General features: G+C 49.7%; 1 protein-coding gene across 1 annotated transcript; it reads right to left on the bottom strand.

The window, feature by feature from the left end:
* Positions 1 to 9,357: 9,357 nt before the first annotated feature.
* XCL1 (X-C motif chemokine ligand 1) lies at positions 9,358 to 14,833 on the bottom strand. Its single transcript, XM_080824617.1, has 3 exons — positions 13,434 to 14,833; positions 10,588 to 10,702; positions 9,358 to 9,708 (listed from the first exon to the last, which is right to left on the bottom strand). Exons 1-3 carry the CDS (start codon positions 13,492 to 13,494, stop codon positions 9,546 to 9,548), a joined length of 339 nt encoding a protein of 112 aa, XP_080680743.1. The 5' UTR covers positions 13,495 to 14,833; the 3' UTR covers positions 9,358 to 9,545.
* Between the last annotated feature and the right edge of the window lie 3,734 nt (positions 14,834 to 18,567).

An 18,567-nucleotide genomic window follows, 5' to 3' on the forward strand; every position in this document is an offset into this window, starting at 1 on the left:
GACTCCATGAAATAATCGTTCAAGGTGAATGTGATGAGGAGTAAGCTACCTCCTTCCACTTCTAGTGTCCTTAAACCTTCCGCCATTAAAACAATTTGCTACTTCTACATTTTGTCAAAGTGCACTCTTGCAAATTCCTAAGAAATTCCAGCCTTAAATACGATGAAGGGGCGCCTGGGTGGCTCAGTGGGTTAAAGCCTCTGCCTTCAGCTCAGGTCATGATCCCAGGGTCCTGGGATCGAGTCCCACATCGGGCTTTCTGCTCAGCAACGAGCCTGCTTCCCTTCCTCTCTCTCTGCCTGCGTCTCTGCCTACCTGTGATCTCTGTCTGTCAAATTAAATAAAATCTTTAAAAAAAAAATACGATGAAAAAGAAGGAACTAAATGATGACTTCTTTCAATTTTTTATTGAACTATAACACACATATCAAAAAATATACATATGTTAACAGCTAAGAGAACTTTCATGAACTAAACACAGTGAAACAACCACTATCAGATCAACTGCTATCAGACCAGCCACATTAAACCACTCATTCTAGAATCTGATGCTCATTCCCACTGTATTTTTTACTAAACAGTACAAATCTATTACATGGAATATAAAATTTTAGTATTTTCACATTCAATCATGTAAATATAAATGTTAATAAAAATACACACAGAGCACTTTCCTTGACGAATGTGGAAGGATTGTTGGTCTCAACGACAGATAGCCCACCCAACCATTAGATTCCTCTGCTGTTGTCAATGAAAACATTTAAGTAATTGTAATTCCTTGAAACCCAAGACAACTTTTTCCAAACACACCACAAAATTTTAATACTGTGATGAGATAGCAAGTGAGAAAATTCCAATCAAGGCAGAAAAATAATTGCAAAAGTGATTAAAACAATCATGACAGTACAGTAATGATGTTTGCCTCTTCTGTTTACAATGAGAGCTAAACACAAGGGCCTGTATTCTGCCCAGGTGGAAAGTTAGTGACTTGGGTATATAAATGCCCACTTTTTCTTTTAACCCATTTTGATGTGGACATGCATGGAGGCCTAATAGCACGGCTCTTCCACGGAATCGTCCTGAAGAATGAAATGAATTTTCCTCCCAAACTGAGCGGCCACTCATGGTGCCATGAGAGCAGAAGAGAGAATCCATGGTCAGTTCCTCTGCTCGCGACGGTGTGTCCTGGCTCTGCAGCCCAACTCCCACGAGGCATGTTTTCTGCGACAGGAGAGACTCTGCTCTTTCCCTGGGAATCTGAGGCACCAGAATATTCCCCCTCAGCTGAGCAGCCCCAGAAATGTGTCTCGACATCCACACTTTGTTGAGACTTCAATTTCCTCCTGGTGCGGGTGCGGGTGTGTGACGCAGTGACAAGGTCAGTCCTGGGCAATGGGTCGAAGTGAATCACCTTCATTAGCTGTGAGCTACAGCCCTCCAGTACCACTGACATCCCCATGGCACTCCGGTTGTCCCCCAAATAATACCAACTCTTCCAAGTGACTGCAAGATAAAGCATATGACATGTGTCCCCCCGTCATCGTAACTGTCCTGGCCACCCGCCCTACTCATTTAGCATATACTCGCCAAGGGCTGACATGGTGCCGGACACTCCTCCGGAGACTGGTGTGCAACCATGAGTAGGGCAAAAATGGGCTTTGACTTCAGAACATTTAGAGTCTACTAGAAGAGGCAAATTAATGAAGCAATCAAAAAAAAAATCTTGATTTCTTACCCAACCACACCTTCATTTTTTTATATTGCTGCTCCTCAGTGGTTTGTAAATCCTCCTTCTCTTTCACGGCCCCTCTGAAACACCTGTCTGCACGGCGCAAGCCTGGAGGCGGCTCCCACAGCCAGAGTAGCCTGCTTCTGCTCAGCGCCAGGCACTGCTGACCATACCGGGTCCCACGCCATCCGAATGCCACCAGGCAGCTCATAACCCAAGGAAGACACCAATAACTGACCACAGCGCTCCACCCACTAGCCAAGAAACAGCCTCACAGTCTCATCCAATACAGAAAGCCAGGCAGCCACTACCAGTCAACCGGCGCTGAGTCAGTCCATTCCATTAACGAGGCAACGACCAGTCACCTCTATCTTCTGTTGTCATTATGTCCTCCCGTGCAAGTATTACCCACAGATGTGATCTGAACAGCTCAGGTGACAGGGACCTTGTGTTCCTTTTAACCGTTCCAATTCCGCATCTGTATATTGAGCACAGACTACGGGAGAGCCCTGCTGTCGGGACTGCAGGAAGTACAGGGATGAATGAGACACAGTCCCTGCTGCCAAGAACTTCCGATTTTTTGAGGGATTACAAAGTTTACAAATATCTACAATTTGGGGCAGAGTAAAATGAAGGGTGTAAGAAAAGCCTGGAGGTTTAGAGAAGCCACGGATGAGATCCAGCGGGAAGGGCAGGAGCGGTTTCTTAGAGGCGGTGGCGTCTGAGAGGGACAGTCGAGACTGGAGAAGGAAAGTGGAGGCAGAGTGTCGCTCGCCAGGCGTAACGAAGGGCACACACAAAGCCACTGAGAGAGGCAAGTTCAGAACCTTCAAGGACTCCCCTTTGGCCCCGAAATACTTAGTGTGACATCTCATTCATAGTAGATATTCAGCGAGGGGTGGTAAGTGGGAACTTCGGGCAGTCCCTGGTCAATGACAACACAAAGGAAACAAAGACTCAGCACTTCAGATGCGCGTGAGCACATGCACACACACACGTACACACACACACGTACACACACGTGCACACACTCCCGATAACAGACCTTTCCGAAGCAGCACTGTCGCCTCCACCAGGTTACAGAGACGAGAAGCAAGCAGACCTGGACGAGATTCCTCTTTCTGGTTGTGGCGATGCTCTAGTGGGTTGTAGCTTTGTGCTTTCAACATTATGGACCTAAGCAGATGTTTGACCTCCCAGGTCATGCTGAGTTTCTGTTCCGTAGGTGTTCCTGCGCTGTTAGTAAACGGTGTGTGGAGAGGAGATTGGTTCCAGGTCCACTTGAGGACACAGCGAGGTAAGTGGCGTTTGTCAGTCGCCTCTGTCACAGCCCCTTCTCGGAGACCCGGAGAAGCTGTAGCCGTGATTCTCCAAGAGGACAGGGGACGGTATGATCGTTTCCCAAACGCATTTGACCGTAGTCTCTTTAAAAAAAAAAAAAAAAAAGATTCTCCTGGTACAAGTACTCCATAGAACACTGTATGATTAGATGCAATTATTAAGAAAATATGGAAAATTAAATGCAGTTTTGCCTAAATGATGGCTGTAGAGGCCTCGACCAGTGGGTGTCAGCTTCCAGGAAACCTTGTACACCCCCACGTGTCATCGCTCTCCGTCTTCCTTCCATTTTAGCATAACGTTCTCCACCCACCCACTGGGGTAATAAAAGCTACCATTTATGGAGCCTTCGCGTTGTGCCAAGCCCTGTTTTAACCGCGTCGACCCTCACAATACTCTTCCGCACTGTTATTACCCCAGGTTTACACATGGGACAACCGAGGCTCACGGAAATTGGGAAAGTGTCCCGAGCTCGCCTGGGCGGTGAGCGGTAACGCTCGTGTGCAAACCCAGACGGAGCTGAGGCTCCGGACCCGAGAGCGAGAAGGGGGGGGGGGTCCCACGAGGCCCCTCGCGCCTGACTTGCCCCGCGGCCTCCTCCGGCCGGTCTTCAGGGCCACGGAGGCCAGTCGTCCCTCCCATGGGCTTGGCGGCTCCGATCCAGCCACGTCGACCCGGCCGTGGGGCTTGTGCTCCGTGGTCTGGGACGGGACGCGCCCCCCGGAACCTCGTCCCGCATCCCGCATCCCGCATCCCCTCCCTCCCTCCCGTCCCGCATCCCGCCCCGGTGGGGGGAGCCGCGCGTCTGGGAAGGAAGCAGAGGCTCAGCCCCCGCGAGTCCTCCGGGCGGCCGGCGTGACGGACGCTGACCCGCGGCGCTTGGCCGGGCCCGGAGCCTCTCGGGGGGGGGGGGCGGGGGGGCGGCTGTGTCTCGGCGGCGAGTCCCGCTCCCGCCTCTGTCCCCGCGCCGCAGCCGCGCGGCCCGGGTTTTGGCTCAAGCCCCCGAGCGAGAGGAGAACCGCCCTCGGCCTCCGCCCGCCGCCCCTCCCGTCCCCACTCGAGACCCTTCCTCGTCCCCCCCTCCCCCGGGATGGACTCCCCTCCCCGCTCCCCTCCGCCTCCCGCGGCCGAGTGACAAATCCCTCCCGAAACAGCCGCGGTGGCCCCCGGTACGGTGTTCCGGCCGCGGACCTTCGCCTCCCCAGGGGCGCGGGGCTTCCCGGACGGGCCGTGTCGCGTGCGCTCCGCCCGGCGCAGACACTGTCGGGAGGGAACGCGGACGCGGCTCGGGCTCCGTCGGGCGGCCCGAGCGCCGCGGCTGCCGCGTCCTCTCCTCTCCACGTCCCTCGTCCCCTCCCCCCTCCGTCCCCTCCCCCCTCCGTCCCCTCCCCCCTCCTCCGTCCCCTCCCCCTCCGTCCCCTCCCCCCTCCTCCGTCCCCTCCCCCTCCCCCTCCCCCTCCCCCGTCCCCTCCCCCCTCCTCCGACGCACGGGTTTTCTCCTCCTTCTCCGGGGTCCCTGAGGAACCGCACCAGACGTTGGACGAAAATCTGAACAGTCGGACTCACCCAGTCGTCCACGCGGGGCGCCTCCGGGCAGCCTCGCTTCCCCCCGCCGCGCGGCTAACCGGCCGGTCCTGCCCCGGCCCCTCGCTCCCATCCCACGCCAGCCACCGCCTCCTCCAGCCTGGCCCGGGGCGGCCGTCGCCTCCCCGGCCCTCCAGCCCCACCCTCGTCGGCGCCCCCCCCCCGAGGCTGCTACCCCAGCCCAGACCGGCCCGAGCTCGGTTTAACGTCCCACCCTTTCCCGGGGCGCCTGGGTCTTCTCCGTCTGGCCCCAGCCCCCCCGGCCTCCGTGACCCTGAGTCTCCACCCCAGACGTGCCCAAGAGGAGAAGCGTCCCTCGACTCACGTGCCCCGCCTCCCCTGCAGGGGCACCGCCTCTGACTTCGCCTCCTGGAAAGCTTCTGGGGTTCAAAGGCGCAGTCCCTGTGTCCCCGTCCTGCAGAGCCTTTCCCGGCTCCCCCGGGGCCCTTGCAACCCCTCTCCCGCCTGCCTACAGCCTTTCACGGTGACTCTGGGGCAGACGAAGACGACTCCGCGCATATGCCACAAAACCTTACTGCAAGACTGTGACGCCCCCGGGGCTGTGCCAGGCCCTCGACACGGAGAAACCGAATTCACGGTCCTTACCCCAACCACCAAGGAAGACAAGAAACGAAGAGAAGTAATTGGCATTTCAGAGCGCAGTGGGCACCCACCGAGCCAGGTCCGGGGGCTGAGCGGGCGCTTGGCAGGGCGGTCACGCAGGCCGGGGCCTCACAGAGCTCTCCAGGGGAGGGGGCCTGGCTGCGCTGTCGGGAATGTCCACGTTTGGGGGCTGCGTGTTCCGCCCCCCAGATCACCGGCTCCGTAACAGCGGCCCAGACCCTGCGTCCCTTGCGCTCTGCGGGTGCTCAGCAAGACGCAGGCCACCGAGTGAAGCAGGAAAGGCTCGGTCTGTGGCCCTCTAGAGCCTGCGGATACCCCGTTTGCTGCTGCTCGACCCTGCCGCCTCCTTCCTCTCGGTGGTCGACCCATCTTGGTCCCACAGATCCAGTCTGAGCCGATAAGCAACGCGGGCGATAAGGTGATTCCGCAAGCGCAGTCGTCCCCGCCCCGGCCCTGGTCCCCACCCCGGCCCTGGGTCCCCACGGCCGAGTCTGGAACGAAGCCCGCTGGCCTGGGGCGTCTGGCGTGACCGGAGCCGCCCCCGGAGTCTGGCGATCGGGCGTCGCTGACCCGCGCGCTCGTCAAAAAGGAAAGGCCCAGAGCGAAAGGGAAAACGTGTCACACGCCAGGCCGGGCCAAGTTCAAAAGTGGCCAGGTCCAGCCCCCCCCCCCCCCACGGTCCGCCTTAGCTTCGCCCCTGGCGACCGGGTCCTGTCCCGCCGCGCGCGCCTGCTCTCGCGGGAGAGGCCCTGGGACCGTCTCCCGCTCTGCGCCCGCTTTTCCGCGCCCCGTTGCTCTCTGACCCTCGCTTCGTGCCTCCCTCGGTCCTTAACCCTCCCTGGCCTGCGGGCGTTTTCACGGCCGCGGCTCCTCTTGCGCGGCGGGCGCCGGAGCCTTCTGGGTTCCAAACGGGCTCCTCCCTGGGTGCCGGCCGGGCGCCCCGACGGCGCGCGTCCGGCACGAGCGTCTGCGGGTCGGGGCGACGAAAGAATCCGGAGGAGGAGACGGAGGACACGTTGTGCCGCCGGGGAAGCCTGGTGACAGGTGACAGGTGACAGGAGGGACCCTGTCCTGCCCCTGCTACACCCCGGTCCCGGCGCAGGGCAGACCCTCGACAAACATTCACGGAGGAAAGCGGGTGTCTAGGAGGAGGAGGACGGAAAGGACAACGATCGGGGCAGGGGACGGGGCTCCTCAGCGGTCCTTCTGTGTATTGAAACGTCTGACCACGTCCGTGGGTTATTTTGACAAATTAAAAACGTTTGAAAAATAATTACGTAGGAAAAAGTGAAACGGAAGCGCTAGTTTGGGTCTTCAAATCCTTCGAATTTACCTTAAAAGCTCTGAGACTTAGGTTGTGGCCTTGCCCGGAGATCTGTCACCCCCGCGCCGGGGAGACCCTGCAGCCACTGTCCCTCCCGAGGCGGGGACGCACGGAAAGTCGATGTCTGAGGCCGGGCCCGTGTCTCCGGAGCTCCGCGCTCTTAGCCAAGACGTTCAGGCCCCGCGCGGCTCCTTTATCTCAGCAATTCAGTTACAGCGACGGCTTTAGACTCCCGGCGTTCTTACCCCAGATACCTAGAGAAGCATAAAATACTGCACAAATATTATAATCACAGCGAGGAAGGTCCTAGTGCAGAGACAAACACGTAACAACATCTTTCCTCAAACCCACCAAAGGTGAATCTTCCAGGCATTTTTAATAAGTAATAATTCATAATTATATGTAAAGTCAAAAATCCTTTCAGAGTCCATTCCCAAGATAACCACTCTCTTTTCGCTATCTCTGTTTCCTGAACCTGTTTTTATGACTTCCTGTTCTAAGCCCTGCGGTGCATACCCACAAGACTGTGAGTTCCGCAGGGCAGAAAGGCTGTTTCACTTACCTTGATATATCCAGAGCTTAACACAGTGCAGGCCCTGCAGAAAGTACCCCAAAAGGTTTGCTGAACTGAACATCCTTTAAAAAAAAAAAAAGTTTATTTTGAGGGTTCCTGGGTGGCTCAGTCAGCTAAGCCTCTGCCTTCCGCTCAGGTCATGATCCCGGGGTCCTGGAATTGAGCCCCAAATCAGACTCTTTGCTCAGAAGGGAGCCTGCTTCTCCCCCTGCCACTGCCCCCTTCTCTCCATCTCTCTCCCTGTGTCAAATAAATAAATAAAATAAATAAATAAAATCTTTTTTTAAGATTTTATTTATTTTTTTGACACAGAGAGAGAGCGAGAGAGGGAACACAAGCAGGGGAGAGGGAGAGGAGGAAGCAGACTCGCTGCTGAGCAGAGAGCCCGATGCAGGGCTCGATCCCAGGACCCTGGGATCATGACCTGAGCCAAAGGCAGAGGATTAACGATGGAGCCACCCAGGTGCCCCTAAAAAATCTTTTTTTTTTTTAGTTTATTTTGAGTTAAATATAATTTTAGAACTACAAAAGAGTAAACATAGAATGAAGGAAATAAGGGAACATGTGTTCTTCCTCCATTCATCCAACAGATATTAACTGATGCCCTACAGTTCTATCCTGGGCTCTGAATAATACATACGAGCAGTTTCCAGTCTAATTGTGGGGAAGGGGAGGGGAGGACACAGAAAGGCAAATGAGCAAGTTCAGTACAAACTGATACATTTTAGAGTAAATGTTAGTACAAGATGTCATCAGAGCACAAAGAGTGGTGGCGGTCCCTAGAAAAAGAAAATAATATTCTGAGATCTCCTCTTCTTACATTATTTCTTCAAATTGAATTGAAATCCAAAAAACCACCAGCTACCAAACTCAGGTCCCACACAAACAAATTCAAAAAATCCAGTCAATTAGTTCAAAGTTACGTACACCACTTGGCTGAAATCCCTTGACATCATACAGCAGCCCGAGATAATATGGTAAGTTAACGAGATGTGCATACCCGCAGTCTTCCATTTGTCACATCATTATTATCTCATGGAAACCTCTAGGGTCTGGGACACACTTGGGAATTCAGTTACACACCTCAGTCCAGAATCCCTTCCCTTCCTCTCCTATGACTATGCCATGTGTCATCCCTCATAAAGCAAGTATTTTCTTCTTAGTGTTTTTCCTTCAAGACCAGCTTTGAAAATTATCGTGGGCAAACAGAGGCGGGAAAGGACAGATGAGCCCACCTTTGCTAGGAAGCAGCTTTCTAATGCTTCCACTCACGGGGACTAGTGGTGAGCAGATCCCAGCCAGCTGCCCTCAGTTCATCTCTGAAAGCATTTGATATTGGTGACCAGAGAGTAGTAAGTACTCGCTCTTCCCTCGAGATGATCGAGGCACGGTTAGTCCTCACTAGTTAGAGTCAGAACCGGATGTGTGCAGCGCGGCCTACTTGGACAGTAGAGGCATAAACATGAATCAAATTGGCAATTTAATGAAAATACAGCGGAGCATGCATCTGGGCTATTGAACGTCTAGATGAACACTTGACTAAAACTTTAATGCAAGCTGTGATCACATTCAAGAAAGTTCTGGGTGGACAGGGTTTGAGGTGAGAGGACCGACAGACAAGCACACCCAGATAAAGCAGTGACGATTACAGACGTCACAGACAGGCAGCAAGGTCATTGTCCGCTTCAAAGAACACTGACTATTCTTTGAATAAAACATCTTTTCACCGAAAGCCTAACGTTTGCTACCTTGACAAATCAGAGAACTGACAAGCCCTGTGTTTGTGTCCTTTCTTAGGAAATGAAAAGAAACACAGAGAGGGAAGAGAATTTGCTAGAGATCAAACGTGAGTGAAGCCACTTTTCAGGGGGGACCCCCAGAACGGAAACGCAATGACAGTTGGCTTCTTTCTCCCCTATTGCATAAATAGAACTCTATTATGAAGACAGGTTGAAATAGATCTTAAATTGTTGCCATTGTCACAATTGTCACTTGTCACCTGTCACCATTGTCACTTGCAAGCTGGAACCTAAGAATGATGACTATATAGGTTTCATCTCTGGTAAACACCGGCCAAAATCTCTCCCATCATCAATACCATCAAAGGAAGGTACAGTTAGGAGAGAGACAGAACATAAATGATGTGTTACCTTTCCCAATATGTAGTGAATAGGCTTTGAGATTATTCTTAATAATAAATATTTATTAATGAAACATCTAAGTGGATATGAAAGACATGAAAAATAACAATACAAGAAAATAAGGTGGCTCACGCAGCACTTTTATAAAAAGTGAATATAATCGAATTAGTCCAGGACTTTTATAAAGGGCAATGAGCTGGCTGGCTGGTGAAGTGAGCGGCCAGAAAGCCACTACGAGGTCAGGGTCACGGCTGTATTGGCGGAATACTGGGCTCCCGTAGGCCTGGTCTGTTTCATGTTCCTTCTGGCGGATCTGTCCATGCCCTCCACTGCCTTTTTCACCCAGTCAGCTTGTGGGTCAGCACAGACTTTAAGGCCACGTCTGGTAATAAAGCTGCCAGGCAAGGAAAAGACAGAGTTAGTCACATCCCCACGCCCTGGAACCGGGAGTTAAGATCAGACCAGATACGAGAGATTTCATGCAGAAACTGTTCTCCAAACCTTGACACCAGAAATGAAAACCCTTCTATTTGAACACAAAAGAGAAATACGTCCAGGAAATACCCAGCTCCTTTGTTCAGCATAATTCTCAGACACCTTAGTCCATCCAAGCTACCAACGGCTGTAACTACACTGGACATTGGAGGTCACCTAGTTCAGTTATTACATTTCTCTTCCTTTTCACATCTAAACACATTCATCTTGTTTTCTGGACAAAGGTGATTTCTTTCTTTAATTTCTTTGGGTAAAATTGCAATTATGTGTTGGGAAGAGCTGCTATTCTGAAAATGAGATCCTGGAAAGAGAATGGCACTAGGGAGGCTAGTTTTTCACACACTTCCTTGAGATACGGTATGTGATGAAACACTTTATTCTACTTTACTCTACTTTACTTTACTTTACTCCACTTTACTCTAGCACACCCTAAGGACAGGGAAGGGAGGAGGAGGGGAAGGAAGGGTGGAGAAGCCTCCCACACCGGTGCGGCCAAACCAGCCATCTCCAGCCCTAACCCTCCGAACTGAGCACCATAGTTGTCCATCCCAGTCAGAGTCTTCTGCTAAACCAAATCGGAAAGGAGTTTAACACTCCTTATTCGACTGTCAAATGTTTCCAGTAATTGTGATTTGGTGCTACAGGAAGCCATGGTTCATCGGAAGAGCAAAGGGGCGGCCGGGTCCCTTGAGGTCTCCCCCACGCCGCCTTCCTGAGGAGGGCAGTGTTTCTCCACACCGGGTCCCATCCAGCCCAGGCTCTGGGGACACAAACTCACATTACTGCTCTCATGGGGCCCTCCTTGATAGTGTAGGTCTTGATGTTTTTGACGGGCAGTCTCTTGGTCGTGAGACTCACACAGAAGCTCTTTTCCAGGACTTCACTCCCCACACCTGGCAAAGAAAGCCGAGCAGACAAACCATAAATGATCTTTTCAAACAGCACGAATGCGACGGTGCTAAGAACAAAATAACAAGAGAGTGATGTGGTGGAGAGTGATTTGGGGAAGGCAACGTTAAATGTGGGGAGAAGCACATGTTATTGTAAATGTGAAGGTGTAAGTTCCATAAAGGATGTAGTTCTTAAACTCTCCATCCTCAATAGAAATCCACGCCCCCCCCCCCAAGGATTTCTAGACTTCAGCTCAGAGAGCAGTCTCGCCTTGGAGAAGAGCAAATACCTTGGGAGAGCTGATGATATTAGAGGTTTGGTGGAACGTAACCAAGGTTTCTAAGCGCTGGTTTTCTCCTAAGTAAAATGGTATTTGTCTCTCAGGGAAATGATGCTAAAAGCATCTAAGGAATAGTTGGTGCAGACCAAGTTTGATCTACGCTGTTGCTGATACCAGACTTTCTTAGGTTTTTTTTTTTTTAAGATTTTACTTATTTATTTGTCAGAGAGAGTGAGCACAGGCAGGCAGAGTGGCAGGCAGAGGCAGAGGGAGAAGCAGGCTCCCCGCCGAGCAAGGAGCCCGATGTGGGACTCGATCCCGGGACGCTGAGATCATGACCTGAGCCGAAGGCAACTGCTTAACCAACTGAGCCCCCCTGGCATCCCAATACCAGACTTCTTTTAAACATGAAACTATATACGAGGTATTTGTCAGCTAGCTGTGCCCCTCGCCGACTCTGCTTTCCGGCGTTCCCAGTGACCCGTCCACACATCCTTTGCCCCCGTCTTTGCCAATTTATGTTTAATGCTGGGCTGTCTCCGAGCCCGGTGAAAGACAGGGATCCTTTCTTGTATTTCTCTCATTACTTAGGAAACAATATTTTTCTCTGAGAAGTACCCAACGTGGACTCCAGGACCCAGGGAATCCCACTAGACTCCAAAGCCCCAAGCCGCCTTATCCCCAGCAGTGCTCTCGGGGAGGACATCGCCTCCACGCCCGTTGCAAAGCGGAGTCGGAGCAGACATTGCTTTGCAGGCGTGCGTAGAGGCTAAGCCCCAGGGGCACGTACAGAGGTCATTCAGGGAGGAAGCTTGGGAAGGGACCCACCTGTCTGCAGCCCTCCTCTGTCTCCAACAGAGGGTCACTGTCCCCACCCATGCCTGCGTTTCCACCAAACAGCAGACTTTTTGTCTTGGCAAGATGGCAGCCACATTGCAATATTTGGCCTCACTGACTAGCCTTAAAGCTGGTTTCATCAGTACTTACTTTGCCCACAATGTCAGGGAATTCCAGACCTGCCACCTCTATTCATGGACACCCATAGGGATCCACGATCAGACTCAGATATCCTAGTCTAAGAAGTAAGGCTATAAACTAGGAGGTTGAAAGGAGAGTTAACTGAAACACTGGTTGTACTTGAGAGATATTCTCTCTTATTGCCAGAGCCACAAGGAGAACTATACTTCAATCAGTTGGAGGAAAAAAATGATCCTTTAAGACAATATGTGTAGAACAGTCAGGTGAGGCTCAGTAGAGCTGTCTCATGTGGGTGTCCTGGCAGGTTTATCTGAATGTGTATGAGCCACTGGTCTATTTGTTAGCACCTAACATATGGTCTCTTATAAATTAAAGAAGTTTGTCATTAATGGGAACAATGTTCATAGCCGTAATAACAGACTCTCCCATATACTCGAAGGTAATATTGATCTCCTTGGGTATGAAGGCATGAGCTCCCAATCATTCTTTTCAATAGAATTATTGATTCTCTTCAGAATATAAAACCTCTAACTCGTCCCCACATTGTGACTAAACTTCCAAAAACTTTGTGAATTTATCAAGATTGATATTAAATAGGCAAAAACTACAAGGGCACAAATAATCATCACCACCATTCCACAGCTCACATTAATCAAGAAATTATCACTGGGACGCCTGGGTGGCTCAGTCGTTAAGTGTCTGCCTTCATCTCGGGTCAGGATCTCAGGGTCCCGGGATGGAGCCCCGCGTCGGGCTCCCTGCTCAGAGGGAAGCCTGCTTCCCCTCTTCCACTCCCCCTGCTTGTGTTCCCTCTCTCACCCTCTCTCTCTCTGTCAAGTGAATAAATAAAATCTTTTAAAAAATTATTACTAGTGGGGCACCTGGGTGGCTCAGTGGGTTAAAGCCTCTGCCTTCGGCTCAGGACATGATCCCAGGGTCCTGGGATCCAGCCCCGCATCGGGCTCTCTGCTTGGCAGGGAGCCTGCTTCCTCCTCTCTCTCTGCCTGCCTCTCTGCCTACTTGCGATCTCTGTCTGTCGAATAAATAAATAAAATCTTTAAAAAAAAAAAATTATTACTAGTGAGGAAATTCGATAAGTATTCCTAAACTGTTGGGATTTTTTTTTTTTCCTTTTAATCCCAGGTGAGAGTATCTGTCATTATGTTCAACTTCTAAGTAAGTATAGGTCCAGAGAAATGTACCCCAAATCACGTAACTATGAAAAGTAGGAGCCAGACCGTAAGCAAGTTCTGTCTGTCTGCAGGATCCATAAAGCCCCCTGGACTCGGTTTTCACTCCCACTTTGCTCGCGGGCAGTCAGCGGCTCGCCCCCCGGAAAAAGCCGCCCGCGGCAGTCAAAGCCCGAGTGGAAGCCGGGACGCGCGCCCGCCCGCCCGCCCGCCCGCCCGCCCGGACAGGACCGCCCGGACAGGACCGCCCGGACAGGACCGCCCGGACAGGACCGCCCGGCTTACCGTCCGCGGGGCGGTCGCAGAGGACGCAGACGCCGAGCAGGGCCAGGAGGAGCGGCCTCATGGCTGAGGCGGCGCGGAGCTGCGCGAGGAGCAGGCGAGGGACGGCGCTCGCGGGGCCCCTTTATGCGCCCGGGGGTCGGCGCGCTTCCGGCGGTGACAGGGGCCTCCGGGGCGGGCGCGGGGCCGCGGAAAGTCTGCGCCGCGGAGATGCTTTTTTCTCTAACGTAAGTTCCTTTGCCTCCGCTCACACTTCACCTCGCGCCTTGTGGCCTCTGCCCCCGCTGCTGTGGTCGAGGTGTCGATGAAACCAAACGGGAGCGTAGAGGAGCGCGGCTGTCCCACCGCCCACCAGCCGAAATTCAAATCTCCCACTGCAGGCGCGCCCCGGGCCACGTCAGACCACGACCCACCACGGGGACAGTGTGAGGAAATGCGCGCGGTGGTCACTGTGGTCCTCCTCCCCCACGTGTCCCGTGTCCCGTCCGCTGTGACGTGAGGATGCCACCACCACGGCTCAAGACGCCCTCATGCCATCCAGACCAGCTGGGTTTTTGGGGGGGGCACAGGGACACTGCCGCCACTGTGAACTTCTCAGCAATCTTTTTAAATCTCACTTAAGTGACTCCCATTTTCTTAGACCCCCCAATATCCGTACTGAAGAAACAGTTAAATAAGGGTTTGGAGCATGTGTAATGCACATGTTTGCTTTATTGCAACTTAGTATATACCTTTTAAAAACCTTTGAGGGGCATCTGGGGGGCTCAGTTGGTTAGGGCTCAGATCATGATCCCAGGGTTCTGAGACCAAGCCCCACGCCAGGCTCGCTGATCAGTGGGGTCTGCCTCTCCGTCTACCTCTGACCCTCCGCTCTTCTTGTGCACATGCTCTCTCTCTCTCTCTCACATGAATAAATATAAAATCTTTTAAAAAAATAAAAATCTTTGAAAAGTTGTCCTCACAGGAGCTTTATTTTGAAAAAAAAAAAAGGGAGAAAATTACCTAATCATATCATTCTGACAGTTTTCATTTTTTTAAAGTTTTTTTTTTTATATTCGACAGAGAGAGAGAGATCACAAGTAGACAGAGAGGCAGGCAGAGAGTAAGGGGGAAGCAGGTTCCCCGCTGAGCAGAGAGCCCGATGCGGGGCTCGATCCCAGGATCCTGAGACCATGACCTGAGCCGAAGGCAGAGGCTTAACCTACTGAGCCACCCAGGCGCCCCACAGTCTTCATTTTTAAATGTTTTTGCAGTCAATCTCTCTTGGTAGACACGTGTTTGGGCACTTGTGACAACTGTAAATACGGTTTCAGCATCAGTGTAACTATCTCCCCGCACTCTTCGTAGCCTTCATGGTTCTCATCTGAGCAACTCCATGCACATACCCATTAACCTGTTCCCCTGTAACACTATTCTGTAGATCACATAAGATAAGTTTTCATTAATATATACTGAATCATTTCCCTTCAATAGCCAGAAGTTGGATCACTTGGCAAACTCATATGGTCCTCTTTTATTTATTTTTTAAATTTGATTTATTTGACAGAGAGAGACACAGTGAGAGAGGGAACACAAGCAGAGGAGTGGGGGAGGGAGAAGCAGGCTCCCCGCTGAGCAGGGGGCCCGATGCGGGGCTCGATCCCAGGACCCCGGGATCATGACCTGAGCTGAAGGCAGACACTTAAAGATGGAGCCCCCCAGGCGCCCCATGACCCTCTCTTATTTCTTGCTACATGTTACCACATAGTCTCATCCAAATGTAGTTTTGACTCGCAGTCTCGCAGCGGGGTCCGACCGTATCCGCTGCATCTTCCCGGCACTCGGTTTGTTGTTGTTTTATCTGATTTTGTTTTCACAGGTCTCTATAACACGTATTTATTAAATATGTGTTTGTACAAGTGGCTCAAAGGTTTGCCACAGCCACTGGGTACATGAGACTCATATTCTTATTCAACATATGTGTCGCCAACAGGTTTTACCACGGCTGTTAGGGAAACAAAAATGAATTCCTATACTTCCATGAAAATTATAGGCTAATCTCTAAGAGATTTATCATTAATGGCATTTAATTTTCCAGCCAGACTTCACTCTGGACCTCAGCGTGGCTTTTTAGTTATCTCTACCTGGCTACACCATCGGTCCTTAACATCTGAACACAACTTTCCACTCAGAATACTTTTCCTCCTCTTGTTCCCTGACATGGAGAAATACACTATTTTCTATCCAGTTTCCAAACACGGAAACTGGGGTCATCTTCGACTCAGTGCTACCCACTCATATGTCATCCTCAACGAAGCCGTACTAAGTAAACCACCTAAGCAGCTCTTCAGTAGGCCTGTTCTTCTCTTTCCAGCTGCTCTAGGCAGGCCCTCATCATCCCTTGTTAGGACCGCTGCAGTAGACCAACTGCTTTCCCAGTGTCGGTTCTCCTCCCTTTCCTATTTTACCCACAGTATTGCCAGAGTAATTGTTCTGATGCCTTAATCTAATCATGTTATTTCCCTACTGAGAACCTCTTTGCTAATTTCCATTGCCTACAGAATTTATTTCAAATTTCTTATTGTCCTATGCAAGGTTGTTCAGGATCTAACACAGCTTTTCCTTTTAGCTCACTTTCCACCCCTCACACACGCTCCCAAACCCCCCGTCTCAACAAACATGTATGTGCTCGACCAAATACCCTATCGTCTCTGACACCCCCCACATACTGCTTCTATAAACTGCTCCCCTTCCTATAAGTTTTCCTGAGTCCTCTAGATAAAATTAAGTTGTGCCATCCTCTGTGCTCCCTCGGCGGTACGTCTCCACCACTGTTCTATCTTATCTCTGATCTTATGTTATTGCCAAACTCTGTTGTATTTCTGCCTCTCCCATTATATGGCAGGCTCCTTGAGAGCGGGGATCTCGGTCTTCACCGGGTCCCTGGCATTAGAAGAATGTCTGCGTGCAGTAGTACATTCACCAAATAGTTTTTGAATAAACGAATTTTTTTAAGTTTAAATGAATTATTTTTAAAAGACCAAATTAAGGGTGATGGTACAGTAAGTGAATATTAACCATCTACAAACACAAAGCCAGGAGTTGTGCATGTGGTTTTGTCTTGTCTTTTCAATCAAATAGACAATTTGACCAATGGCTGAATAATGACTTAGCATATGGAACTGGAATGTCTTAAACTCTCAGAATGAATTAGTTACCTCCAGCTTTTACGAAGCATGACTAGAGTCGCTGGTGATAAGAAAAATCATTAACTCACAAAGAAATACAGAAAGAGGGGCCCCTGGGTGGCTCAGTCAGTTAAGTGTCTGACTCTTAAGCTCAGCTCAGGTCTTTATCTCAGTTCAAGCCCCACACTGGGCTCCATGCTGGGTGTGGAACCTATTTTAAAAAGAGAAAGAAAAGAAAAGAAAAAGAAATACAGAAAGAGAGGAGGAAAGAAACAAAGGGAATACAAAACAACCAGGAAAAAAAAAAGTTGGCATTGATAAGTCCTTACCTATCAATAATTTCTTTAAATGTAAATGGATTAAATTCTCAAATTAAAAGGCGTAGAGTGACTGAATGGATTTTTAAAAAACTCCCCAGCTATGTGCTGCCTCACCTCAGCTTTAAGAATACATATCAGCTCAGAGTAAGAGGATGAAAGAAGATGGCCCACGCAACTGGAAACCAAAAGACGGCGGAGGTAACTATACTTAGACAAAAGAGACTTCAAGTCAAAAACTGTAATAAGAGGCAAAGAAGGTGACTATATAAGGAAAAAGGGGTCAATTCATCAAGAGGATATAAAATTATAAATATATGTATATGCACCCCAAAGTCCTTACAAGGGTTTACAAATGCTTCCATGACCTGTGCCTTCCTCTCACTCATTCTCTAACATCATCTCCTGCTACTCTTCCTCCCTCATCTCTCCACTGCAGTCACAATGACCCCTTTGCTATTTCTCAGACATGTCAGCCAGGCTCCTACCTCTGAGCCTTTTCACTTGCTGTTTATTCTGCCTGATATTCTCATCCCACAGACGTAAGCATAACTCACCCCCATTGCTTTCTCATTATAGCTTTTCCTGACGACCCAAGTGAAAACTGCACTCACGTACCAATTCTGGTATCATTTGATCTCTCCTTGCTGCTCTATTTCCATGCACAGTACTTAGCACCATGTAATATAACCATATAACTTACTTGCTGATTTTTAATATTTTCTATCTCCTTCCAGAAATTTTTTGTCTTTTTCATTCCTCAGAGTCTAGGGCAATGCCTGATGCAGAGAAGGTGCTGGGTTAATATATTCAGAATAAGTGTAAATTCATAAGAGTATGCAAGCACAAGCAAATATAAACATTTATACTTGCAAAGTCTAGTACTCCGGAACATCAGTTCCACTTATATATGTGTGACCACACAGTGGGAGGGTAGAATCCATTTTTGAAGGAAAGCATTCATTTTTGAGGGAAAAAGATATAAGTATGAAGGGCACAAATATGGAAATACAATATATCTTTTTACTTTTTAGTCTAAATATTTTGATTTATCTGGAAAAAAATTTGTATTTCATCATACATAACAGATAATCCACAAGAAAGTCTTCTGTAGAATGCATGTTTGTGTAATGGTCCATGTTTGAGTAGTTTGTCATTTTAGTATCAGTATGTAACAATTCTTTATGTATTCACCATACTAATTCTTTGTCAACTGCAGGTGTTGCAAATATTTTCTCCTAGTTTGTAGCTTGTCTTTTCACTCTCTTTGCCATGTCTTTGATAACAAACAAACAAACAAAAAATACTAATTATAATGTAATCAGATTTATCAATGTTTTATTATATGGCTGTTGTTTTTTGCACCTTGATAAATCTTTCCCTTCCCCAAAGTCAGAAAGACTGACCCCTACTAAAAGTTTTAAAGTCTTGTATTTGGCACTTAAATTTTCCACCTTTCTGGAGGAAAATCACATCTGTATGTGATGTGAAAATCACATCTGTATGTGACGTGAGATAGAGATACAAATGCATTTTTTTTCTCTTTGGATAACTGGATTTTCTAGCTCTGGTTATGGAATAATTTCTCCTTTTCCAACACTACTGTCATATGTCAGAGGTCCATGTATAAGTGCATCTGTTCTAAATTCTCTA

Source organism: Martes martes (genome assembly GCF_963455335.1).
Source record: "Martes martes genome assembly, chromosome: 15".
Lineage (NCBI taxonomy): Eukaryota > Metazoa > Chordata > Mammalia > Carnivora > Mustelidae > Martes > Martes martes.